The sequence below is a fragment of the Pristiophorus japonicus genome, chromosome 4 (genome assembly GCF_044704955.1).
Source record: "Pristiophorus japonicus isolate sPriJap1 chromosome 4, sPriJap1.hap1, whole genome shotgun sequence".
In the NCBI taxonomy this organism is placed as follows: Eukaryota; Metazoa; Chordata; class Chondrichthyes; family Pristiophoridae; genus Pristiophorus; species Pristiophorus japonicus.
The window spans coordinates 156,946,989-156,974,083 of record NC_091980.1 but is presented as its reverse complement, the minus strand read 5'-3'; the positions used below and the strand labels follow the sequence as shown (position 1 = coordinate 156,974,083).

Sequence of the window (27,095 nt, the reverse complement as noted above, 5' to 3'; positions counted from 1 at the left end):
AAAATTCAATGAGCTGGTCAAGCAGTACTTTCCCTTTTGAAATTCATGCTGACTATTCATTATTATATTTTTGGTTTCTAGATGTTCTTCTATTTTCTCCTTTAGTAGGGATTCCATTATTTTTCCTACTACCAATGTTAAGCTGACTGGTCTATAATTCCCTTAAATATAGATATTGCGTTAGCTATCTGCCAGTCCTCTGGCACTGCACCTTTTTCTAATGAATTATTAAATAAGTGTAATAATGCCTTTGCTATCTCTTCCCTAGATTTTAAAAAAATGTGTGGATGCAATCCATCCAGACCAGGGGTTTTATCCTCTTTGAATTTGATTAGTTATTTAATATATTCCCTCTTTATTTTAAATGTGCTTATCTGATTACTAATCTCATCATCCAATGTCATGCCCACCTATTCTATATCCCTGGTAAATACTGAAGCAAAATAATTATTTAATATTTCTGCCATATCTCTATTGTTACCTGTGGTATTATCCTGTCCATCCCTTAATGGTCCTATTCCCACCTCACCCTTCCTTTACTTATTGATGTGCTTGTAAAAAATATTTTACTCTTTTGTTTTATGTTCCTTGATAATTTAATTTCATAGTTCCTCTTTGCCTTTCTAATCTTTTCGTAATCTCCCTTATTATGCACTCCCCTGCTGTCTATGTATTAATGTAAGCCTCTTTCCTTACCCTCAATTGTTCCCTTATGGCTTTATTCATCCATGGAATCTCATTAGTGTTTCGTTTGTTCTGGCCTTTTGGCAGAATATATTGTTCCTGCACTTTGTGGAACACAGTTTTAAATGTTTCCCATTGCTGTTCTACATTGTGTTTTGCCAATATCGTTGCCCATTTTATTTTCCCAAATTCTATTCTCATCCCCTCAAAATCAGCTTTTCTCCAATCTATTACCCTGGTTTTCATCATACTTATGTCCTTCTCAATTACCAGCTTAAAGTGTATTATATTATGATCACCATTGCCCAGATGTTCCCCTACTTTTACTTCTCTCATCTGCTCTGGTTCATTCCCCATTACTAGACCCAATAGCCAATCATCTCTTGTTGGGCTTTTTACATAATACTTAATGTTGGAAGAACAAAACATCATTAGGAGTCCCCTTTTAAGAGGTCTTCTGACCGGAAGTTTCAGATTTTTAACAAGGTATGTCGAGTATCAGAGTGAGGTGAGCAAAACAAAAGTAGTTTCCCTGTGACTCCCCATATGGCCATTCCCCAATATTGGTCACAGAGTGAAGCACAAGTAGAGAAATAGCTTCCCCCGTAGCAAGGGGAAATGTACAAAGATTGTGACCTGAGTCACTTCCATGGATCCCCTACAGCTTCCTGACAGGAGCCCAGGAGCAAGTCATCTGATCTTTGGATGAAGGAAATAAACAGGAGGGGTGAAAACTAATTGTGATGGGGAAGATCAACAGAAACGTGGGGTGATTAAAAATGGCAAAGTTATGGAAAAAATAATGTAAATTCTAGCAGTGAACTATTGTGGGCGATCACTCTGGATTAATTAGTTCCGGGCAATACTGAAGAACTACATTCCCACATCGAGTTTTTCAGCTATTGAGCATGCAACTGGGCAATAAATGTAAATACATTACAATCTTACATTTACCTGTCATAAAGCTGCTGCCTTATAGGAATGTTCAAGTCATCTGCTGCTCCACTCTGAAGTACTCTTAACAAAGCATCCGTTTCTCCCAGGCCATAGTTCAGCTTCGCTTCAGTGAGTTCCACCGTCAGTTGATGCTGGTTTAAGTCCAGGTGTATTCCCGACATGATCTCAGCACGTTCTTGGCGCAAGCTTTCAATTTCCTTCTGCCTTTCTTCGTGAACCTCGGATTTGACATCCACCGTTTCTGTAATTCTGTCTCTAGTTTGCATTTTCTCTGCCTGTCTGTGTGAACTGGTGGCCGTGCTAATAAAACTTGCTGTTGACGGAGGTCTATAGTGGACCCCAGACCAGTTGCAGAACTTGTTGTGCAAAGGTAAGTCTTCTGGGCCTCTGCAGCTCGCTGCCCCAGGATTGGGCAATTGTGGCCCGTGGCAGCCAGTTGTGGAGGGATACTCATTCAGAAGCACTTCTGTGTTGCATTCACTTGAAACTAAGGATTGGGCATCTTCAGTGGCGAATTTGATAGTCACTTCACTCATTATGGATGTCCCGGACACGGAATTACAATGATTCATAGATTCATCTTTGTGTCTAGTTTGACCCTGTAATGTTCTGCCTTGTTGTTCGTGAATGTCTGCCCCATCTTCAGAAAGAGGACCGTGCTGTATGGAAGATATACTGGGAGATCTTTGAAAGCTCCTTCTCGATAGTTTCCTGGTCCCATCATTGATTTTACTGAAAGAGGGAGGAAAGGAATCCAATGCAGTATTCTGATAAGTTGGTTGAAAAGCAGAAGCATTCACCTGCTTTCTTCCATCAGTGTTTGAGGTACAGGGCACCTGAACCTTTTGAAGGACCAGCTGTGGCTCAGTTTCCATGGACTGTGTAGAGTTACAAAGTGACATTTGTTTAACAGCATGACCTACGCTCGGCACATTATTTTCACACTGCCAATTCTGATGTTCATTGCAAGTCTTTGCTGCTTCTGACCTCACAGAGGAGACTTCGGATTGGGTGCTGCTCTGTAGATTGGCTTCGCTCTCTAGTCTAACTGACCGTGACAAATCATGTGCTGTAAATTTACTTTGTTCATTTGACTGAACCAAAGACACACCACCATTTATTTCCATTTTCTGTTCAACTTCTGATTCCATGTGTGTGAAATGAATCTTTCTTTGCTGTTTTTCATTAAAACCATACCAAGAAGCAGGCCTTTGCTTTCTTTGCCAACGTACAGAATGTTGCAGTCCACGAGACTCTCCACCTTGAAGGTAGAGAAAGGACTTGCTTCGAGACCGCTGGTTACCTGACCCAGCTTCAAATGTTTCAATGGGGGATGATGCTCGGTCCACGAGAACAGCTGCCTTTGTATTAGCAGAAGCAGGTTCATGTTCAGCACAGAGACCTTGTGCAAAGCTCTTCATTTCTCTGGCATAATTGGTTTCCAGCTTTGAAAATTCTGATGTGCTTTCCAAAGAGCTGATACTTGCACCTTGTGTATGGTCACTGTGTACTGATGTCTGCGAAAATGGAGCAACCGGTGAAACACCTGGAGAAACTTGTGAAGAGTTTGCTATCAATTTCTGAGCATCTAGCGAGGCAGGGGTGGAGATCCTGACAGCTGAATTTTCACCTTCAGAGGAAGGAGAACAAAGTGATTGGCTCAAAATGACATGATGAGTATTGCAGTCTGGCACACTACAGTTCGGCTTTCGTTCCTGTAGTGTTAATGTCACATTTGTATGTTCTTGAGACACATTAACATCTGAACCAATCACTTTTACAATAACATTAACCTCGGGAGATCTCTGCACTTCCTTTCTTTGATTTTCCTGGGTACCTTTGCCTATAGTATGAGATAATATTTCTGTCTGAATGGCTACGTCCACTGCTGTCTGGGTACAACGGTCAGCCGTTCTGGTTGCTCTTGACATAGCACGGTTTCGGTTAGATGGCGAAGTGGTTTTACTCGAACGGTCTGTGTTTGGGTGGATATCACCCAACAGCTCCGTGGTGTTGTGCAGAAGCTGTGAAAGATGGACAGAAAGATTCTGAAGACTTGACCAGTGACCTTGTCGTGCGGGTGCCTGCGGTGGATTGTGGGTATAGCTTCTCCAGCGTCGCGACAGCTTCTGGTGTCTCACTCCACCTGATGTTTGCGTTTCTTGGTTGCAGGTGAGTTTCCAAGGCCCAGCAGAGGCTGACTTTACAGAGGACTCAAAGTCCATTGGGTAAAGCAGTACAATTTCATCGACTTGCGATCTTACGTTTTCGAATTCAGATTTAGAACTTGGAAGTTGCGACGATCTGATGAATGAATCAGCAGGAGGTGGGTCACATGACATTTGATAGGTATCCCCATCAAGGTCATTACTGTCAGGGTATGTAGCTTCAAAATTCTCACCTTGGGTGCCACTTACATCGCTTAGTGTGTCGGATGTTGCTCTTGCATTGGCATAAGAACTTAAATGTGAATTAAAGGGAGAATTTTGAATATTTAATCCATTGTCGACACTGGAACATCTCATAACGTTATCAGATCTATTTACCTTTGACTGGACACTGCACACATTGCTTGCACTTCCAAAAGCACATGGTTTCCAATTGACTCTGCTCAATTCGTCGCATTGCCGTTGATGAATGTATGGATTAATATCACTGGAAGCAAAATGCATTGGATCTTTCTTTTCCTGGAAGCTCAGTTCTACTTCAGAAAACTGCCGATCTTCGAGTTTTCCTTCAGTCAACTTTCTTCGATGAAATTCACCATTTGTCACTGGGGTGTGACCATCATCACTTTGTTGATTGATTGATTGATTTCTTTGGCCTCGATTGCAAGGTGAAGTGACCCTGGAATGGACTACTGCATTGTGAACAAGCATGTGTGAATCTGTATTCACTGAAACTTTCTGTCTGACAAGTTCAGGCTGAAGACTTAGTTTGGACTCGCCATGTTTTCTGTCAATAATCCTTTCTGCAAGTGTTTCCGTTTGGTACACAACCTCTTCTCCACATGGTGATGATGGAGCAACACCTGGATTTAATGCATCTGGAGGTTTAGCGATCAATACTGCAGCAAGAGTGTGCCCACTGGAACCTTGTATCACAAGATCAACATTGGATGATGACACTTGGACAACTGATGCGGATAGTCTCTGCTTCAACAATGGTGCCTTCGCCTCCTCTTCACAGCTTTTCAGTTTAGTACTGGCGATACTCATTGACTCTCTGCATTTACAGGCATAGGACTGCGACCTATTGATTGCACTCCCACACTGCTTGGTTCGAAGCTCTTTAAGTGAAAGGAATTCGATGTCAATATATTCACCTGAACTTGATGAGTCCTTAGTTTCATTGGCAGTTGACTTTGGTTTCATTCTTTTAAGCCTCTGTGATTTCTTCTTCACAGCACTGGCTGCATTCATGCCACGTCTCGCATCTGAACTATCCAAAAATTCCAAATTGGAAGAACCAAGTCCTTCAGTATCAATCTCATTTCCTTGGTTTACTGACGAGCACACAGAACAGCCACTGTTACAAGAATCTGAAAGTACTGAGAAATCTGTGGTGTAGCAAGTTCCATCCATTTCTGAACATTTACTGCTTTCATGTGACTGAAAACTGAACTCTTCAATCTGTCTGCACTGTCGAACTGCATCCTCAGTCTGTTCATAGTCAGAACTCAGATCACTGCCATCTATTTGGATAACTGGTAGATCATCACTTTCTTGAGAAGAAAATTCACTGTACGTTTCAGCAATTTCGAGAGTAGCACATGAATCACGCAGACCCTCGATTTGCAATTTGGATTCATTTCTAAGTTTATGTCCAGGGGTCAATTGATTTTGAGTCTGTTGTAACTGTGCTACTGGCTGTTCTTGTACATGGGCCCCATAGACAGGGGTGCACAACACTACATGGCTGTCACTGTGATGCATTTCTGATTTACATTCTGATGCAGCAGTCTCAACCTCTTTCTGCACATAGCTTTCAACACTGGCCTTGTTGCTGCATTCAAGTACGTATTGAAGTTTGACGTCAACTCCGGAGGGGCACTTTGACTTACTTTCCTCCTTTGTATTAACGAAGACTTGATGATTTTTATTGTGGGAATCCAATGATAACATACTTCCACTGCAAAACAAATCGCGCTTAAAAGTACTCAGTTCTTTTTTTGGAAATGACTCTGCTTTTTCACACCTTTCACTGACACTTTCTTTCTCCCTGGTTAACCCATTATTCGTCGAGTCATTGGGGTTTTCAGCACACCCAACGGTTTCATTACAACCCACCTCAGCTATAACAGACTCTTCTCCACACTTAACTACAGGAACGGCCATTGGCCATTCTGACATTGTTACATACAAGTTTAAAGAATTCGCAATTAGCCCTGAAACACCCATCCCAACAAGGTCTCCATCAATCAAACTCACTGAAGAATCCTCCTCTTCACTTCTGCAAAGCAAGTTATTTTGTTTCTGGTGGTTGCACGATTCAATGAAGCTTTGTGGTTGGAATGTATTTACAGAGTCAGCGTGTGAAAACTGGACATCATGGCATTTACTTTCTGCCTTTAACAGACAAGATGCTGGCAATCCAGTGGTGATTGGAGATTGCTCTTGAACAGATTGCTGACGCCCTTGTTGACCATGGTCCGGGCCCTGTCTTGCTGCAGGGTGTTTCTTTAACAGCTCAGAACCCAACGTGCTTTCCAAGGAGCTTAACCCAGCAGATCTAGGCGCAATGGCATTCTTTGCATCACCGTCTACTGTCTGAGTTTCAATTGGTTTCTCTTCATGAATGCATAACCTACACTCACTTGGGACCTCCTTTTCTTCTTGTTTCATTGAGACTGCTTTGGATGATGTGCCCCTGCTTGCATCCCATTCTTCACTCTGATGGGCAAATGAACTTGCTGGGCATACTTCAGAATCCCCATGTACAACCTGACTTTCATCCAACTGGGAAATATCTTGCAGAGAACATTTTCGAACAACTTCAGTTTGGCTTTGAAACATTTTGCATTGTTGCGGTAAGCTGTGCGTGACAGATGTATTCTGACTGACACCTGTGCTGAGAATTTTCAGGACACCTTGGAAAGTCGGAGGGGAAGAATCAGTATTTAAGCCAGAGACTAAAGACCCTGTATTCTGATCGTGTAAAAACAAGGGTGATTGATGGCCTTTAAAAATATTGTGCTTTTGAGATAAAATCATGGCATCTACCGTGCCTGTATTCGCCACAATTGCATCTGAACACACGATATTTTTAGCAGAAGTTTTCTGCTTTTGATTAGTGAGTGCCTCATAACCAGCCTTCTGATCCGAATGAACTAACTCTTTAGTTGCCTGCAGATCAGACTGAAAATCACTCTCATCAAATTGGCACCACATTACATGTCTACCTATCACCTCTTTCAACACTATATCCTGATTTGGCAACGTATAAAGAGATCTCCCTGGTAGCAAATACTCTTCCTTCCTGCAGATGCTGCTGTTAATTTGACAATCACATGCCCTGGCCTTTTCTTCATTGATTTCTTGAAGAGTATGTTTAATGACACAACAGGACTGAGGTGACCCAACACCACTACTCGTATCTTGCCTTTCAATTGTATTCCTACTTGATTGTGAGGTAGCTGTGTCTTGGATGTTTCCTGTTGCCGGTGAAATCCACACACTATCTTTACATGACGTACCTTGTTCATTGTCCTGCAGAAAAACAGTGTCCTTGGAACAAGCGGTACTGTCGGTAATAGCTCTACTTTCAGCTAACTGTTGCTGTGAAATATTTCCCCTCGGCAACTTATGGTTCAGTCTCCTCCTCGATTGAAAATCTTCATCAGCTGGAGCACCATCCTGACTGGAGATCAAATTAGATTCTACAGACTCAGTGCCAGAATCAGCCGTTAGAGGACCTGGGAATGTTTTCAAACTCATGGTTGCACGGTTATTTAAACTTCCTCCTTGTGTACATTCCTGGCCACTTGTCCACAGTTGCTGGCCGCTTAATGAATGTTCAACAGTGTCACACAGTGAAGCTGCCAAATGGCTTTCATGCCGATTAGTATTCCCTTGACGTGGAACCGTTTCAAACATCTCGGTCTCTTGGAGCGTCTCAGAGTCTGACTTTTCTATCACTGACAGTATTTCCTCGTGTGATATCTTTTGTTCTTCATTGTTGGAGACAATTACACAACTCACTGCTAATTTTACAGATTTGGGAATCTTTGGAGAGGACTGCTCATCTATTTCTTGCTCAACTCGATCTCCTACAGCCCTGGTAGCGACATCTTCCTGCAGCAGATTTTGGGAATATCTGCCTGCAAGTATTTGTCTAACTTCACCGTCATGTGTCATACCTGAAGAAATGTGAAAGCAGAGTGTTTCCTGATTGTTGAATGTGCAGGGCCTAATAACGGTACTTGGACTTTTGATGGAGTCTTGGTGTTCAATTTCAGTACCACTGAAACTTAGCACTTTTTCTTCGCATATAGCGTGCTGATCCTTTCTTATTTTTGAATTTATGTCCATTATTTTATCAGTATTTTTAATATCAACAGATCTGGGAGACAACAATTGATGTCCATCAGTGCCCACGTCTGGCATCGATCCTATCTCTAGCTGAGTGGTAGCCATTTTGGCTTCTTCACCATCACTGTAAATGAGCAAAGTTCTTCCCTTTTGTTCGGCACGGCTTCTGGTTTCCACTGAGCTATTACTTCTAGCTAAGCTTTTGACAGTTTTGTAGTTTTTAGTCATTATCTCTGTAATTTCAGTGATCAAATTAGTAGCACCTTTATATACACTTGCAGGTTCAGAGATCTCCTTCCAATCGGCAGTACAGGTGGCCGCCATGAGGGGCGATTGATTAACTACACTTTCTGTTATGGAATTTATATCAAGGTTATTGCCATCATGAGTCCTGCCCTCAAATTCACCAATTAGGTTATTCGTTTGAATTAACTGTACAGTACCTCTTTCCTGGTTAAATTCAGGATATAATCTACACACATCTGTTAGCATTTCATTGCTCTCAGTCGGATGGGTTAGGAAATCAGTTCCCATTTGAAGTTCACGACCGCACTTTGAATGTGTTTGGTTTGAGACTGTTTCCAGATGAAGCTTTTGATGGTGTTTGCTTACCATCACAACATTCGTAGCTACGGCAGAGTGCTCTTGCTTGGCTTGGCTTGCCTCGTTTCTTCTATGACTGGCATCACAGGAAGCACTGATCTCGTTCTGAAATGCTACCCTTGCAGCATCTGCTGTGTCACAAGCTTCTGTGCAAGTCCAAACACACGACTGAGATCTCTCCTTAACGGCCCCACCAACTGCGTCAACATTTTCCGGAATATATTGTGTAGTGCAAGTTTGCTCTACGCAATATTTAGAAGAGCTGAAGGTCCCAGACATCCAGTCTCCTCTCATTCCTGTTCCCTTATGAAATACTCTTGCTTCAGCATTGTCGTCCTCGCTCAATTTTTCAAACCCATCGTTATGAAAAGATATTACTTCATTGGGATCATTTGAACTTTTAGCTGTACACGTGGCTCTGATTTCCTGTAAAGCAGAAAGAACATTGATTTCTGAGTTATCCGCCAAGTTGACACTGGCTGTTGTGGTATTGCCATTTGTTTCTGCCGCGCGGGACCTTCCGGTTACCGCAATCGTAGTTTGAAAATAGTTGTTAGTTGTGCCAGAATTGTTGCCAACATTTTCCGCGCCACCACTCACAACACTGTTCTCCTTTGACTTGCTCTGTTCTAAACAGCCACATGCTCCTCTGTCTCTTTGAATTAATTTTGCACAAATAATTATTTTCTGATCACATTCAGCGTCGCCATCGAGCACTTCTTCTCCTGCATGATCACTTCTCTGAACATCTTCGAATGTTCCTGCAGAACCAACTTGCTCTTCAACAGTGACGTCACATTCTTTACATTCCCCTAAAAAACCAGTGCCTGTTAGAATTACTGAATCTTCAGTCAAATCTACTGGAAGGGTGTTATCAAAATAAGATATGCCTCCTTGAACCATTGTGCTACTTTTGTTAAGCTTTGCTGCAATTGCATTCCCAACACAAATTTCTTCATAATCTTCAAAACCACCCTGTAGGGAATTTGTGGTACATACACCGTCACTTGTAAACCTTTCTGCTCTTGTGCTGCCATCCTCAATAAATTGGACTGTGAATAAGTCAATGGCAACATTATTCTGGTTGACATCTGTTTCTTTATGGTCATGGGTAGATGGGTTAACTTTAGTCTTGAATCTATTCCGGTTTATCTGCGGATTGGTTGTTTCCAGGTGGCATGGCACGCTCTCCATCATAGGGACTCTTTCCATGTTGGGACCCTGCAATATTTCTGATCCATCTTCAACTAGCCTGTTAATCTTGATAGTCTTTTTGATAAAAGGCAGGTGACTCCTGAAAATAGATTCAGCAGAAATGTCGAGTTTGTTTGGAAGTATATAGTCAGTTCGATTCGATTTTGCCGCAATATTGTAAACCAGATTAAATCCATCCCAAATCCTGCTTTCAACAGCACTTTCTGCAGGATCTTCACTCGTAGAGTTGGGAGAACTTTGCCCACAAGTAGGTACACTTAATACAGCAGTTTCTTCTGTAAGAACACGGTTATTACATTTCTGATCTTGTGCATCAACATTAAGTGGGGTGCTTTCATCATTCAAGCAGTCTTCAACTTCAGAATTGTATGAAATTTTGCTGATCTCTTTCTCATTAGTTTTGCCTTTTGATAAACGTTCTTCCTCATCATTAGACAAAGTGTCAATCACTACGCTTTGCTGCTGTGAGGGGGAATCAGTAGTTCTCACCCAGATGTCTTCAGAACAAACAGGATTATTCTCCATGTGTAAATGTCCATCATCCAGAGTCTTGAGCTCACTGACCTTGGATCCAGAACCCACTGGGTTGTTCGTGTTCCCTAACAGAGTTTCTGTTGAGGTATCTCCACTATCGTTCTTCACTTGGTTCTTTGCTTCCGGTAGAGCAACACACTGTTCCTTCATTATTAAATTGGGCATCAGATCCCAATTGTCTTTTCCTTTGATTAAGGCACATCTTGTATCCGGACTCCCCTGCATTATAATGGGCTTTATAATTTGTCTGCCTCCTTCGTGTGCTAAAGCTAATTTTTCTGATTGACTATTTCCATTCTTCATTAAAGCTGAGTGAATATGATGATCCAGATCTAGCACTGCACTAAGCTCCAAAATAGCTTTGGTCTGGCTCTGTATTATAGAGGGTGCTGGACTCATACTCTCAATAAGCAAGCTATTGTCCACAATGTCATTCTTTTCTTCAGCCAAGTAGAGCAATCTGTCAGTTAAAGATGTGCTTTGGGTGTGTAGGTCTTTCTTTTCTGCATATGCATCACATTCCTCCTCCAACACCTTGGGTTCTAATACCTGTAATGATGGTCTAACAGCTAGTCTATAAAGGCTACCAGAATTACTAACAGCTGAAGTGCAAGAAGAATTGGAGAAGATTTGGGATTCTGTCTCATCACGAGATTGCCCATGGCACGTTAACTCTTCTGCCTGTTGAATAAATTGTTCAGTGCCAGAAATGGGCATCTTCTGAAAGTTGGATGAGGAATTGAGCTTGGTTGCGCTCACTCTTGAAGTACTGCCGCATACATCAGATTTTCCGTGATAGTCATCGTCACCCAACAGACTGTACTGGGACCATGCACAGGTTCCCTCGGTTTCTGTGTTCTCTTGTTGTCTTCTCTGTGTTATCTCCATTTCTGAGTCAACATCCTGCAGGGTAACCACAGCATCTGTATCAGATGTTTTAAGTCTCAAACACGTCTTGGGCACAGAAGACGCTACAAATTCTTTAGATTCCATTAGTGAACAAGATCGCTGTGCAGGAAGAACTCTATTTGTTGATGTTCTTGTTGCCGATACCTGTATAGTTTCTATTTCTGAACTGCCAAGCACTTCAGTATCACAAGCCATGTGATGGTCAGTATGACTTGCAGCTTGCACAGTTACTTCATCAGTTCTAGCTGTACTGATGAAAAATTCCTTTGTTTGGGTTGAATTCTTTTCTCTACCTACCTCGTCCTCTTTGTTCTCAGCATGTGGTTTGTCACCCTCTTTGAGTGTAATGAATGCAGTTGTCTCATGTACATTACAGGTTGCATCATGTTGCCGGGTCTCTTGCACTGGATGAAAATTAAACACAGGGCGGATCCAAATACCTTCTGGTGCTTTAGTTAGTGCAGCCCCCATGTTTCTATACATGGCAGTTTGCCCCAATGAGATTGGCAGAACAGAAATGTCATTAGATGAATCGAACTCCAGATTACTCCTGTTACTAGACCAAGCCTCTGTCATGATCAGGGAGTTGATATCATTTTTATCAGGCTCCACATTTTCTAACTCTATATTTTTATCCATGACTGTAGACTTCAACTCGGTGTTACCGTCCAAATAAAAATGCTGCCCTTTTAATTTCAGATCTCCAACAGCCTCCATTTTATTAATTAGTACTTCAGGAGCCTGGTAGCTTTTGTTCCCATCACCTTCAGTCCAAGGTAGATTCCAGTACACCTCAGCAGACATTTCATCTGAAGCTGTTAATCCAGCTGAATCCATTCTGAAAATGTCACTGGTTTCTTCCACATCAGCTAAGCTGTCCAGAGAAATACTTTTCCCTCGGTTCGCAACTTTGTGCCTTGCTGGCTTATTGTGGGAACAGCGAGCACGAGCATCGTGTTCACTGCCACTCAATGCACCGAGTAATCCAGTGCCCTCGTCCACCAGTGAATCCTGGGACATCTGACTGTCGTCACTCTCGCTACAATCCTCACGCTGGCTGTATTGCTGTCCCACCGATTCTTCCTGCTGTAACTGCTCTGTTAAAGCGTTTGCGTATGCAGACGAGAGAGAGTCCACCGAGTACAAGCTTTCGGCGTCCGACATTTCTTCCTCTCCCGACCAGGCCTCGAGCGAATCACTGGCGACTGTGGCATTGCCGGCATTCAGTATTTCAACACTGTGCCACTTCCTCATCTTGCCAGGGCGAGGCACTGATTCCCAAAGTCTGTTGAGATCCACCATTGAGGAAGCCCCCTTAATGGGAAGCTGGCTCTGGCTCGGGGAAGCAGCTAGGGGGGCACTCCTCTTGCAGAACCTTTTGACCCTGTTCAATCGTCCAGTTGGTGGCTTTTTACAAATCCTCGAGGGTGATGATGTATTGCCAGTATTCATGAACGAACATTTCCACATTAAATCCTGCCTCACATCCTCATTAGTTATCTTAAGTAGCTTAGCTTGGCCACCTAATGAGTTTGCCATCAAACCGGATTCAAGTATCCTAGTCACGGAGACCAAACAGCCCGATGAATTTTTATTTTCAGTTATATTACTGATTACTTGTTCGATTTCTGGCTGAAAGCTGCTTGTTTCACCCAATTTTGGTTGCTCTTTGCTGATGAAATGAGTGCTTTCATTGATTGAGAAATCAGTGGATTGTTTTAAGGCTTGGGACTCTGTGACTTCCTCGTGCTCAACAGCCTTTTGTTTCTTATGCAATTGGCCCCATGCAGGTGAAACAGTCTCGCTACCTCTTTTAAAAGCTTGCTTCCGAGTAACGGGCAATGCCAGTTTCAGCAGAGACCCCACTGAGAGAGACTTCTGTGCTGAACTGTAGTGGTTCTTCCTTTGAGATGAGCTAGTTGAGTTCTTTCTCTTTAGGAAATCACTGCAAAAAGCATTGGAAACATTAAATGTAGTTATATCGTTAGAAAGTCACACTTCAAAAAATACATTTGATTTCCACAACATTTCGAATTACTTCTGTCATTCAGTTGGTTAATAGCTGCATTAATATCAGTTTGTCTGGTAGATTCATGGTAGAGCTATGGCAGCATAGTTAATTAAATAAATCTGGAATTCTGCATCAGCAAGGTGACCATCAAACTCAGAAAACAACAATCTGGTTCTTAACTCTCAGCTGCCCCTCTGAAGTGGCCCAGCGAGCCACTTAGTTGTACCAAACTGCTAAATCTACCGGATTGTCGCAAATCGGCGCGGTCCCGGCCTGCAGGACCATCAGCAGGCCAGGGCCATGAGAGGGAGCAGCGTGCGGCGGCATACACTGCAGGGCGACGGCTGACCGCAGTGCGGGCAGGTACAGCAGGAGCGGCGAGGTCGAGGCGAAGGAACGGCAAGAATTCATAGAGGGATGTGATCGGGGCCCAGGAGAGGCGAGAGTTTGGGGCCCAGAAGAGGCAAGGGCCCAGCCCACACTGTGATATGTGTGCGCATTGGGTCCGTGCAGCAGAGCTGGTCTCCGGTCGTCCTGGTTAACCCTTGCCACTGGACCTAGCTCTGTCAAGCCCGTGTGGTGGCTGGTGTGCAACAGCCACCCCACGTTACAAAAATCCACACACTGGACTTTTTTTTAACGTGTGGTGACTGTTGCACACCAGCCACCACACAGGCTTGACAGAGCTATGTCTTGGTCCAGTGGCGAGGATTAACCAAGACGACTGGAGACCAGCTCTGCTGCACGGACCTAGTGCGCTCACATATCACAGTGTGGGCTGGCCCGTGCTGCCCATGCCTCTTCTGGTCCCCGAACTCATGCTTCTTCTGGGCCTCAATCACATCATTCTGCAAACTCTCACCACTCCTGCTGTACGTGCCCATGCTCCAATCACTGACCTAGACCTTGGTGACATCCAGTCCAGTTGCCCTCTTCACAGCCATAGCCATCTCCCTCCTACATAAGAACATAAGAAATTAGGAACACAAGTAGGACATCTAGCCCCTCGAACCTGCTCCGCCATTCAACAAGATTATGGCTGATCTGGCCGTGGACTCAGCTCCACTTACCCGCCCGCTCCCCGTAACCCTTAATTCCCTTATTGGTTAAAAATCTATCTATCTGTGATTTGAATACATTCAATGAGCCAGCCTCAACTGCTTCCTTGGGCAGAGAATTCCACAGATTCACAACCCTCTGGGAGAAGAAATTCCTTCTCAACTCAGTTTTAAATTGGCTCCCCCGTATTTTGAGGCTGTGCCCCCTAGTTCTAGTCTCCCCGACCAGTGGAAACAACCTCTCTGCCTCTATCTTGTCTGTCCCTTTCATTATTTTAAATGTTTCTATAAGATCACCCCTCATCCTTCTGAACTCCAGCGAGTAAAGACCCAATCTACTCAATCTATCATCATAAGGTAACCCGCTCATCTCCGGAATCAGCCTAGTGAATCGTCTCTATACCCCCTCCAAAGCTATTATATCCTTCCTTAAGTAAGGTGACCAAAACTGCACGCAGTACTCCAGGTGCGGCCTCACCAATACCCTATACAGTTGCAGCAGGACCTCCCTGCTTTTGAACTCCATCCCTCTCACAATGAAGGCCAACATTCCATTCTCCTTCCTGATTACCTGTTGCACCTGCAAACTAACTTTTTGGGATTCATGCACAAGGACCCCCAGATGTTGTAATTTCTCCCCATTCAAATAATATTCCCTTTTACTGTTTTTTTTTCCAAGGTGGATGACCTCATATTTTCCAACATTGTATTCCATCTGCCAATCCTTAGCCCATTCGCTTAACCTATCTAAATCTCTTTGCAGCCTCTCTGTGTCCTCTACACAACCCACTTTCCCACTAATCTTTGTGTCATCTGCAAATTTTGTTACACTACACTCTGTCCCCTCTTCCAGGTCATCTATGTATATTGTAAACAGTTGTGGTCCCAGCACCGATCCCTGTGGCACACCACTAACCACCGATTTCCAACCCGAAAAGGACCCATTTATCCCGACTCTGCTTTCTGTTAGCCAGCCAATTCTCGATCCATGCTAATACATTTCCTCTGACTCCACGTACCTTTATCTTCTGCAGTAACCTTTTGTGTGGCACCTTATCGAATGCCTTTTGGAAATCTAAATACACCACATCCATCGGTACACCTCTATCCACCATGCTCGTTATATCCTCAAAGAATTCCAGTAAATTAGTTATACATGATTTCCTCTTCATGAATTCATGTTGTGTCTGCTTGATTGCACTATTCCTATCGCGCTGCTCCCTGGAGTGGTATGCTCCTTTTAAGGCCCCGACCTGCCGCTGATGGTCTCTCACAGGTCGGGGCCACCATGCCACACACAAATACTTCACTGCAATTACCAGTTTGACAAATCTCAAGAACAAATAAGTTAAAGTACACCATACAATTAACACACACAAAACAAGCTCCCCCAGTGATTTTAACCACTCCATAGCTGAACCATGAACCCACCATCCACCAGCAGGAGCCAGCCAACCAACCAAGCTAGCCACCACTAGATGCTGGCCAACCAGCAGTCACCAGACGTCACCCAGCCACAAGGAACCAGACAGCCAAATCACAGCCAGCAATCCGGAACCACTCATTCATAACCAGCAGCAACCTTTTCACCAGAGTGCTGCCAGAATCAGCAGTAGGAGAGGCAGGAATGAGTTTTTGTGCTAATACAAAAATAGCATGATACTTCTGGAAGAATTGCCTGCTCTTCTTGAAAATAGTGCTTGTTTACAGCCACCTGAGAGAGCAGACGGGGCCTTGGTTTAACAGCTCATCCGAAAGACAGCACCTCCGACAGTGCAGCACTCCCTCAGCACTGCACTGGAATGTCCGCCTGCATTATGTGCTCAAGTTTCTGGGGTGGGTCTTGAACCCACAACCTTCTGATTCAGATTGCTACCACTCAGCCACGACTGACACTTTATTAACCAGCCTTTCCCTTTCAGATGTGATCTATTCTGTATTTATAGTGTCTTTGATTTTTAAAATCTGCTTTAACGAATGAAAGGACGTGTACTGCTTCTCCCAATTAAGTATTTAGAAACTTACAAGAGTTGCAAAAAAAACATATTTCTGTACAACCAAGGCATACCTGTAAACTAAAATGAACACAGAAAATGCTGGGACATACCTGTAAAGTGGTTCGTACTGCGGGTACAGGCGCGATACCAGGTCATTTGAATACGAATGGCGCCGAGCCTGTCCAGGAACAGATAATGAATGTCTCCTTGCTGGTAGAGAGTTTGGAGGAAACGATTTGTTCCAGTCGGTCAGTTTTGGATCTGAAGCAGTCTGTAAAGTGCATTCTTTGTCTGCGATGGACTGCTTGAGTTGGTCCTCGCTGAGTAAACTCGCAGCCTCCAGGTGTTGCAGGTTGGTTTTCGCCTCTAAAAGCTTGCGTTTCTCGGCGATTCTCTCGAGCTGGTACTTGACTCTCTTCTTGCTGATACTTTGCTCGGCTTTCCGCAACGAGTGTTTCTGCAGCAGTTCCAGCAGCATCAGTCGCTTCCTGTCCTGCTCGATTGAAGGGATCTCTTCTGTCTGCGGCGAGATCTGGACCCCGCACTCACTGAACGATGCAGAGTCGGTCTGTGTCCCCAGCTCTCGCTGCTGCTGCTCCAGGCAAACTAAGCGTTTCTCTTCATTTGCTAGAGATCGCTGGTCTGAAAGATAAAGGAGCACATAGCTGTTAATATGGCAGAAGCAAGTTCCTGCAGATGTTGGTAATCTGAAATAAAAAAGCAGAAAGACTTGCATTTATATAGCCCCTTTCATGACCACCGGACGTCCCAAAACGCTTTGCAGTCAATGAAGTACTTTTGGAGTGTAGTCACTGTTGTAATGTGGGAAACGTGGCAGCCAATTTGTGCACAGCAAGCTCCCACAAACAGCAATGTGATAATGACCAGATAATCTGTTTATGATGTTGATTGAGGATAAATATTGGCCAGGACACCGGGGATAACTCCCCTGCTCTTCTTCGAAATAGTGCCATGGGATCTTTTACAGCCACTTGAGAGTGCGGATGGGACCTTGGTTTAATATCTCATCCGAAAGACGACACCTCCGACAGTGCAGCACTCCCTCAGCACTGCACTGGAGTGTCAGTCTACATTTATGTGCTCAGGTTCCTTGAGTGAGACTTGAACCCACAACCTTCTGACTCAGAGGTGAGTGTGCTACCCACTGAGCCACAGCTGGCACTGTAAAAACAAAGAACGCTGGAAACACTTAGCAGGTCAGGTAGCATCTTGAGAGAAAGAGTTAATGGCCTCGATATTAACCCCCACGCGATGGGCTGGGGGGGGGGAGGAGGTGGATTTTAAAACGGAGAACACACCTTCAACACCCCACTTGCGCGCCAGATGCCATTTTTACAGAGGAGGGTAGGGTGCTGTGCGAGTGTCCTGCCCGCGAGATGCGGAACACTTCATTAACATGAATTAATTCGGGCTCCCACAATGCAATGGGAGCCGAATAGAAAATGTAACATTTGCCGACTGGGTTCTCCAAGACTCGGGAAACCCGGCAGTGAAAGGGAGGCAGGAGCTGCCACTCCAGAAGTGAAGTGCTTTTTACAGCACTCTTTGTGGACCAGGAGTGCGATCCCCAATCCCTCAAGGAAGCCTTTGGCCTTCCCTCATGCCAATTGCGGCCTGTTCCTCCTCCCTCCTGCCATCTTCTTTCCCCACGCCCCCTTCCCCCATCTCTAGTTCCCTCCCTCCTGATTGCTACTATCTTACCCCCTCCCCACCAAGCCCTGATCTCTGGCTCTCCCTCCCAATTGCTGGGGCCCATTCCCAATCCTGCCGCTGGTTCTCCCAAGGGCAGCTAGCCAACCTGTTAATTTGGCTGGCTGCAGGGCAGGAAACTGAACAAATAATTTATAATGAAGTCTGGCAGGACCTCCGCATCCCCGGGCTGGCTGGGTTTTCCTCGTGCTACTGCGGTCCACATGCCTTCCCGTAAGGTCAATGGACCTTTCATCAGAACTGGACGCGGTTAGAGACTTAACTGTTCACAAACAAGTACAGAGCTAGGGGAATGTGGGGCAGGGAAGGAATAAAAGGGAAGGTCTGTGACAGGGTGGAGGGAAGGCAGGAGTGATTAAATGATGAGTATTGTGTCCAATTCTGGGCACCGCACCTTAGGAAGGATGTGAAGGCCTTGGAGAGGGTGCACAAAAGATTTACGAGAATGATTCCAGGGATAAGGGACTTCAATTATGTGGACAGACTGCAGAGGCTGGGGTTGTTCTCCTTGGAGCAGAGAAGGTTGAGAGGAGATTTGATAGAGGTGTTCAAAATCATGAGGGGTCTGGACAGAGTAGAGAGAGAGAAACTGTTCCCATTGGCAGAAGGGTCGAGAGCCAGAGGACACAGATTTAAGGTGATTGGCAAAAGAACCAAAGGCGACATAAGAAAAAATGTTTTTTTACAGTGAGTGGTTAGGATCTGGAAGGGTGGTGGAGGCAGACTCAAACACTGCTTTCAAAAGGGAGTTACATAAGTAACAGAAAGAAAAAATTTGCAGGGCTACGGGAAGTGGGAGTAACGGAGATGCTCTTGCAGAGAGTCGGCACGGGCTCAATGGGCCAAATGGCCGCCTTCCGTGCTGTAACCATTCTATGATTTTAAGATGGTGCAAGGCAAAAGGAGGTAGTAATGGGATAAAAGATGCATCCAAAAGAGGTGTAAATAGTTACAGAATGTGGACACAAGCTATTAATATGATCCCGCTCTCTCTCTAAATGATTTTCATTTATCAGCATTTATCCTTTCTCTGCTACACGTGCAGTAAAAAAGTAAATTTGGCCTAATGTTGCACCTAATGATCATTGGGTGTAGACAGAGATTTAACCCACAAATCTCAATGCTGCATTTACCTTATAGCAGCAACCCAGCAGGAAGCATGCAAGCCAAACCAGGCAGAGCCGCAACTTTCTACAGGTGCTGATATTCACCTAAAGATGGACATTTTCCTGACCCTTCCAGAAACAACTTGCCTCTGGTGCCAATATAAATGCTGCCACCAAAGGAAAGAGCAGTATTGGTTCTGGTTTGCACATTATATTTTGCTTCCCTGCTGGGCCATACACACCAGAATAAGAACATAAAAAATAGGTGCAGGAGTAGGCCATTTGGCTCCTCAAGCCTTATTTAATAAGATCATGGCTGATCTGATCTTGGGCTCAGCTCCACTTCCCTGCTCGCTCTCTTATCATTCAAAAATCTGTCTACCTCCACCTTAAATATATTCAGTGACCCAGCCTCCACAGTTCTCTGGGGTAGAGAATTCCAAAGATTCACGACCCTCAGAAGAAATTCCTCATTTCTATTTTAAATGGGCGACCCCTTATTCTGAAACTATGTCCCCTAGTTCTGGATTCCCCCACGAGGGGAAACATCCTCTCTGCATCTACCTTGTCCATCTCCTTTCCATACTGTGACTGAATCATGTTTAAAGAGAAGGCTGTGACAACATACTTTCCTCAATTTGTTGTTTGAGCTGTTCCTGATCGTACTCAAGCTCTTGTTCTGCCTGTAACTGGGCTGCTTGGATCCGCTGGCGTAGTTCCTCCACGTAGCATTGCTGTTGCTGCATCTGCTCGTGGTAAAACGCTTCCAGTCCCTTCAGCTTTTGCTTGTCTTCCTCGTGCTCCTGCTGTTTGTTGAGGTACCGCTCCCGAAGTTCCAACAGCTGCCTCCTGAGGATAAACAACAGCAGGTGAGATTCAAAGCTCACTGAACTTATCTTCTGGAGCTTGATTCACCAAACACCACCACTGTCCACACCGCAGAGGGGGAAGAACGTTAAGAGGAGATTCTTCCACAGCACCTCTCAAACCCGCAACCTGCACCACCAAAAAGGCCAAGGGCAGCTGGCGAATGGGAACAACATCACCTCCAAGTCACACGCCATCCTGACTTGGCAATATATCACCATCAACGTTCCCTCAGCAGCCACGGATCCCAGGACAGGCTTTTCCAATGTTAAATTTCATGCATGCTGTGAAATTAGGGGCACTACTGATCGCTGTTCCTTCCTCATCGCTGGGTCAAAGTCCTGGAGCTCACCTCCTAACAGCATTATGGGAGTACCTTCACGACACGAACTGCAGCGGTTCAAGGATAGGAATAGTGCAATCAAGCAGACGCAGCATGGATTCATGAAAGGGAAATCATGTTTAACTAACTTACTGGAATTCTTTGAGGATATAACGAGCATGGTGGATAGAGGTGTACCGATGGATGTGGTGTATTTAGATTTCCAAAAGGCATTCGATAAGGTGCCACACAAAAGGTTACTGCAGAAGATAAAGGTACGCGGAGTCAGAGGAAATGTATTAGCATGGATAGAGAATTGGCTGGCTAACAGAAAGCAGAGAGTCGGGATAAATGGGTCCTTTTCGGGTTGGAAATCGGTGGTTAGTGGTGTGCCACAGGGATCAGTGCTGGGACCACAACTGTTTACAATATACATAGATGATCTGGAGAAGGGGACAGAATGTAGTATAACAAAATTTGCAGATGACACAAAGATTAGTGGGAAAGCGGGTTGTGCAGAGAACACAGAGAGGCTGCAAAGAGATTTAGATAGGTTAAGCGAATGGGTTAAGGTTTGGCAGATGGAATACAATGTCGGAAAGTGTGAGGTCATCCACCTTGGGGAAAAAAAACAGTAAAAGTGAATATTATTTGAATGGGGAGAAATTACAACATCTGGGGGTCCTTGTGCATGAATCCCAAAAAGTTAGTTTGCAGGTGCAGCAGGTAATCAGAAAGGCGAATGGAATGTTGGCCTTCATTGCGAGAGGGATGGAGTTCAAAAGCAGGGAGGTCCTGCTGCAACTGTATAGGATATTGGTGAGGCCGCACCTGGAGTACTGCGTGCAGTTTTGGTCACCTTACTTAAGGAAGGATATACTAGCTTTGGAGGGGGTACAGAGATGATTCACTAGGCTGATTCCGGAGATGAGGGGGTTACCTTATGATGATAGATTGAGTAGACTGGGTCTTTACTTGCTGGAGTTCAGAAGGATGAGGGGTGATCTTATAGAAACATTTAAAATAATGAAAGGGATAGACAAGATCGAGGCGGAGAGGTTGTTTCCACTGGTCGGGGAGACTAGAACTAGGGGGCACAGCCTCAAAATACGTGGGAGCCAATTTAAAACCGAGTTGAGAAGGAATTTCTTCTCCCAGAGGGTTGTGAATCTTTGGAATTCTCTGCCCATGGAAGCAGTTGAGGCTAGTTCATTGAATGTATTCAAATCACAGATAGATAGATTTTTAACCAATAAGGGAATTAAGAGTTACAGGGACCGGGCGGGTAAGTGGAGCTGAGTCCACGGCCAGATCAGCCGTGATCTTGTTGAATAGCGGAGCAGGCTCGAGGGGCTAGATGGCCTACTCCTGTTCCTAATTCTTATGTTCTTATGTAAGGCAGCTGCTCACCACTACCTTCTCAAAAGCGATTATGGATTGCCAATAAATGCTGGCTGTGTGGGTTCCCCCCCGACATAGAAACATAGAAAATAGGTGCAGGAGCAGGCCATTCAGCCCTTCTAGCCTGCACCGCCATTCAATGAGTTCATGGCTGAACATGAAACTTCAGTACCCCATTCCTGCTTTCTCGCCATAACCCTTGATCCCCCGAGTAGTAAGGACTTCATCTAACTCTCTTTTGAATATATTTAGTGAATTGGCCTCAACTACTTTCTGTGGTAGAGAATTCCACAGGTTCACCACTCTCTGGGTGAAGAAGTTTCTCCTCATCTCGGTCCTAAATGGCTTACCCCTTATCCTCAGACTGTGACCCCTGGTTCTGGACTTCCCCAACATTGGGAACATTCTTCCTGCATCTAACCTGTCTAAACCCGTCAGAATTTTAAACGTTTCCATGAGGTCCCCTCTCATTCTTCTGAACTCCAGTGAATACAAGCCCAGTTGATCCAGTCTTTCTTGATAGGTCAGTCCCGCCATCCCGGAAATCAGTCTGGTGAATCTTCGCTGCACTCCCTCAATAGCAAGAATGTCCTTCCTCAAGTGAGGAGACCAAAACTGTACACAATACCCCAGGTGTGGCCTCACCAAGGCCCTGTACAACTGTAGTAACAACTCCCTGCCCCTGTATTCAAATCCCCTCGCTATGAAGGCCAACATGCCATTTGCTTTCTTAACCGCCTGTAGTACCTGCATGCTAACCTTCAATGACTGATGTACCATGACACCCAGGTCTCGTTGCACCTTCCCTTTTCCTAATCTGTCACCATTCAGATAATAGTCTGTCTCTCTGTTTTTACCACCAAAGTGGATAACCTCACATTTATCCACATTATACGTCATCTGCCATGCATTTGCCCACTCACCTAACCTATCCAAGTCACTCTGCAGCCTAATAGCATCCTCCTCGCAGCTCACACTGCCACCCAACTTAGTGTCATCCGCAAATTTGGAGATACTACATTTAATCCACTCGTCTAAATCATTAATGTACAATGTAAACAGCTGGGGCCACAGCACAGAACCTTGCGGTACCCCACTAGTCACTGCCTGCCATTCTGAAAAGTACCCATTTACTCCTACTCTTTCCTTCCTGTCTGCCAACCAGTTCTCAATCCACGTCAGCACACTACCCCCAATCCCATGTGCTTTAACTTTGCACATTAATCTCTTGTGTGGGACCTTGTCGAAAGCCTTCTGAAAGTCCAAATATACCACATCAACTGGTTCTCATTTGTCCACTTTGCACACTGCGGGGGTTCCCCCCCCGACACCACGCACACTGCGGGGGTTCCCCCCCTGACACCACGCACAATGCGGGGGTTCCCCCCCCCGACACCACGCACACTGCGGGGGTTCCCCCCCTGACACCACGCACACTACGGGGGCCCCCCCCCCCCCGACACCACGCACACTGCGGGGGTTCCCCCCCCGACACCACGCACACTGCGGGGGTTCCCCCCCCCGACACCACGCACACTGCGGGGGTTCCCCCCCCCCGACACCACGCACACTGCGGGGGTTCCCCCCCCCGACACCACGCACACTGCGGGGGTTCCCCCCGACACCACGCACACTGCGGGGGTTCCCCCCCCCGACACCACGCACACTGCGGGGGTTTCCCCCCTGACACCATGCACACTGCGGGGGTTCCCCCCCCCCCCTCCCCCGACACCACGCACACTGCGGGAGTCCCCCCCCGACACCACGCACACTGCGGGGGTTTCCCCCCCCCCACCCCGACACGACGCACACTGCGGGGGTTCCCCCTCCCCCCCGACACCACGCACACTGCGGGGGTCCCCCCCGACACCACGCACACTGCGGGGGTTCCCCCCCCCCCCCGACACCACGCACACTGCGGGGGTCCCCCCCGACACCACGCACACTGCGGGGGTTCCCCCCCGACACCACGCACACTGCGGGGGCTCCCCCCCGACACCACGCACACTGCGGGGGATCACCCCGACACCACGCACACTGCGGGGGTTCCCCCCCGACACCACGCACACTGCGGGGGTTCCCCCCGACACCACGCACACTGCGGGGGTTCCCCCCCGACACCACGCACACTGCGGGGGTTCCCCCCCGACACCACGCACACTGCGGGGGCTCCCCCCCGACACCACGCACACTGCGGGGGTCCCCCCCGACACCACGCACACTGCGGGGGTTCCCCCCCGACACCACGCACACTGCGGGGGCTCCCCCCCGACACCACGCACACTGCGGGGGATCACCCCGACACCACGCACACTGCGGGGGTTCCCCCCCGACACCACGCACACTGCGGGGGTCCCCCCCGACACCACGCACACTGCGGGGGATCACCCCGACACCACGCACACTGCGGGGGTTCCCCCCGACACCACGCACACTGCGGGGGTTCCCCCCCGACACCACGCACACTGCGGGGGTTCCCCCCGACACCACGCACACTGCGGGGGTTCCCCCCCGACACCACGCACACTGCGGGGGTCCCCCCCGACACCACGCACACTGCGGGGGATCACCCCGACACCACGCACACTGCGGGGGTTCCCCCCCGATACCACGCACACTGCGGGGGATCACCCCGACACCACGCACACTGCGGGGGTTCCCCCCCGATACCACGCACATTGCGGGGGATCACCCCGACACCACGCACACTGCGGGGGTTCCCCCCCGATACCACGCACACTGCGGGGGATCGCCCCCGACACCACGCACTCTGCGGGGGATCACCCCCGACACCACGCACACTGCCGGGGATCGCCCCCGACACCACGCACTCTGCGGGGGATCGCCCCCGACACCACGCACACTGCCGGGGATCGCCCCCGACACCACGCACTCTGCGGGGGATCACCCCCGACACCACGCACTCTGCGGGGGATCACCCCCGACACCACGCACTCTGCGGGGGATCACCCCCGACACCACGCACTCTGCGGGGGATCACGTGTTGTAACAGTTGGTTTAATGCCAGTATACTCAGCCCAGAAAACGAGTCGGATTGTGGGATCGCCAACACTCAACATTACAGTAAACCCTCCGAGTATCAGACTTTCAGCTCCTTAATGTCACCAGCTCATTTATAAAACTTCAGTCATTTTTGACTCTTTACACAAGGCAAATTGTTCGCAGCAGATACAGGAAATTCTTCGTGTGTAAATGTAACGAGCATCGCAACACAATAGCAGAGATTTGGCCAAGCAAATACTTGGTCTGATAGCACCTGCCCGAGCACCTTCTAACCTTGCCACCAAACCTGGGTTTTAGAGCTCAAAGCCCTTTCCTTCCACTGACACATCACTCCGTTGTTTCAGCACCGTTTGCTCGACACCCATTTTCTGGTGCGACTCCTCACAGGGCCAGCCGTTATGTTACCTAGCAACAATGCAGCTTGGGTTACACAAAGAAAGCTTGCTTGGCTGCACAGGGACTAAGGGATATATAGTCACAAACTATTGCGTGATTTTGCAAGGTTTAAACAGAAGCACTGTATTCAAACTAATAATCAATTATATTGCACTTTGCAATAGATTTAGAACCTGGAATCAAAAAGCCGTAAGCATACTGATTTGGGAAATTTACTTGAAGTTTGTCTAACTACCATTAACTACCACTAACTAATAACTGCAGAATTTTGTCTCCCAACTTAATCATGCCATTTATGCTCCACGAATGACAGTATAGATTGCAGGCTGTCTTCGACACAAATAAAATACAATTAAAAAGTTGATTGAATAATGAAAAACAACTCCGACATTAAAACCCATAGGACACCAAACCTCGAGACACTGTAGTCTAACAGCTCCACATACAGCTTGTTTACTGAATGTTAATCGTGTATCTAATGACTGTTACATAACCCAATACTGAATCTTTTACAGCTGAAAATTAACGTAGGGCATTTACTTTTACAAAATATGAATGTTAAATATGAAATTAAAACACTACACACACTGCAAATAGTATTTTTGGTTGTTTGCCTTACAGTAATTGCGCAGGTGAACAAGTAGTCCTCAGAGGATGAATGACCCAGTCCCAAAGATGCTTTGTTGCCAGTGTCCCAATAACCCAAACAGTGCTGCTCTGAACACTCCCAAAGATTAAGTCCTAATGGAGGCTACAGCAACATTATTTTGATGATAAGCTTGCCTGTACTGTAAAGCTGGTGTTCCACATACTGTGCCAAGAGGCTTCTGCAACTATGGCAACAGCTGAACAAGTGATCTTAACAAGTGTCTTCCCACTTATGACTCCATCTAAAGAAAGTTTAGAAACAAGCAGCTCATGCAAAAATACACATTCATCATTGTGCCTGTCATTATTAAATATATACACATTAGATAAAAACTAGCTGCTTTACTTTATTAGGAAGACCCCTTTTATCTTTATGTCTTCCATTTGTGTTTAGTTTATGCATGTAATGGAATATTCATCCCCTAAACATGCATGGTAACTTGTGATAACTTAAGAGGCAGAATAGTTTGTATAACTAGATTGTTTCCGATGTTGGGGAAGTCCAAAACCAGGGGTCATAGTCTTAGGATAAGGGGTAGGCCATTTAGGACGGAGATGAGGAGAAACTTCTTCACTCAGAGTTGTTAACCTGTGGAATTCCCTGCCGCAGAGTCATTGATGCCAGTTCATTGGATATATTCAAGAGGGAGTTAGATATGGCCCTTACGGCTAAGGGGATCAAGGGGTATGGAGAGAAAGCAGGAAAGGGGTACTGAGGGAATGATCAGCCATGATCTTATCGAATGGTGGTGCAGGCTCGAAGGGCCGAATAGCCTACTCCTGCACCTATTTTCTATGTTTCTATGTTTCATAACAATTATTAAACTAAATCTCTCTTCTATTCATTACATTTACTGAATGTCGAACAAAACCCAAAGGCTGGATTTATCGGTTGTCTATAACTTCAGTTAGCGCCCAGAGGGGGCTTTAATGCGAGGCTTACAGCTTTTAGCGCGCAGTCAGTAGATTTGTCACAGGGTTGGCGGGGGCACAAACCACTAGCTGCTGACGATCACTTTGATCATGACATCAGTCCTGGTGCAACGCCCACACTTGCGCCCAGCTCACTAAATTAGGTGCGGCTGCCTCACTTAGTGCCCGC

The 27,095-nt window shown here is 46.1% G+C and overlaps 1 protein-coding gene across 1 annotated transcript in view; it reads right to left on the bottom strand.

Moving 5' to 3' along the window:
• Positions 1 to 27,095, bottom strand: part of LOC139262703 (uncharacterized) — a 54,340-nt gene that overhangs the window by 25,883 nt on the left and 1,362 nt on the right. Inside the window, exons 2-5 of the mRNA XM_070877855.1 lie at positions 26,163 to 26,235; positions 19,964 to 20,184; positions 16,609 to 17,140; positions 1,639 to 13,377 (exon numbers count right to left, since the gene is read on the bottom strand). Of these exons, the coding sequence (XP_070733956.1) occupies positions 1,639 to 13,377; positions 16,609 to 17,140; positions 19,964 to 20,184; positions 26,163 to 26,235 (12,565 nt within the window). The remainder of the gene's footprint in view (positions 1 to 1,638; positions 13,378 to 16,608; positions 17,141 to 19,963; positions 20,185 to 26,162; positions 26,236 to 27,095) is intronic.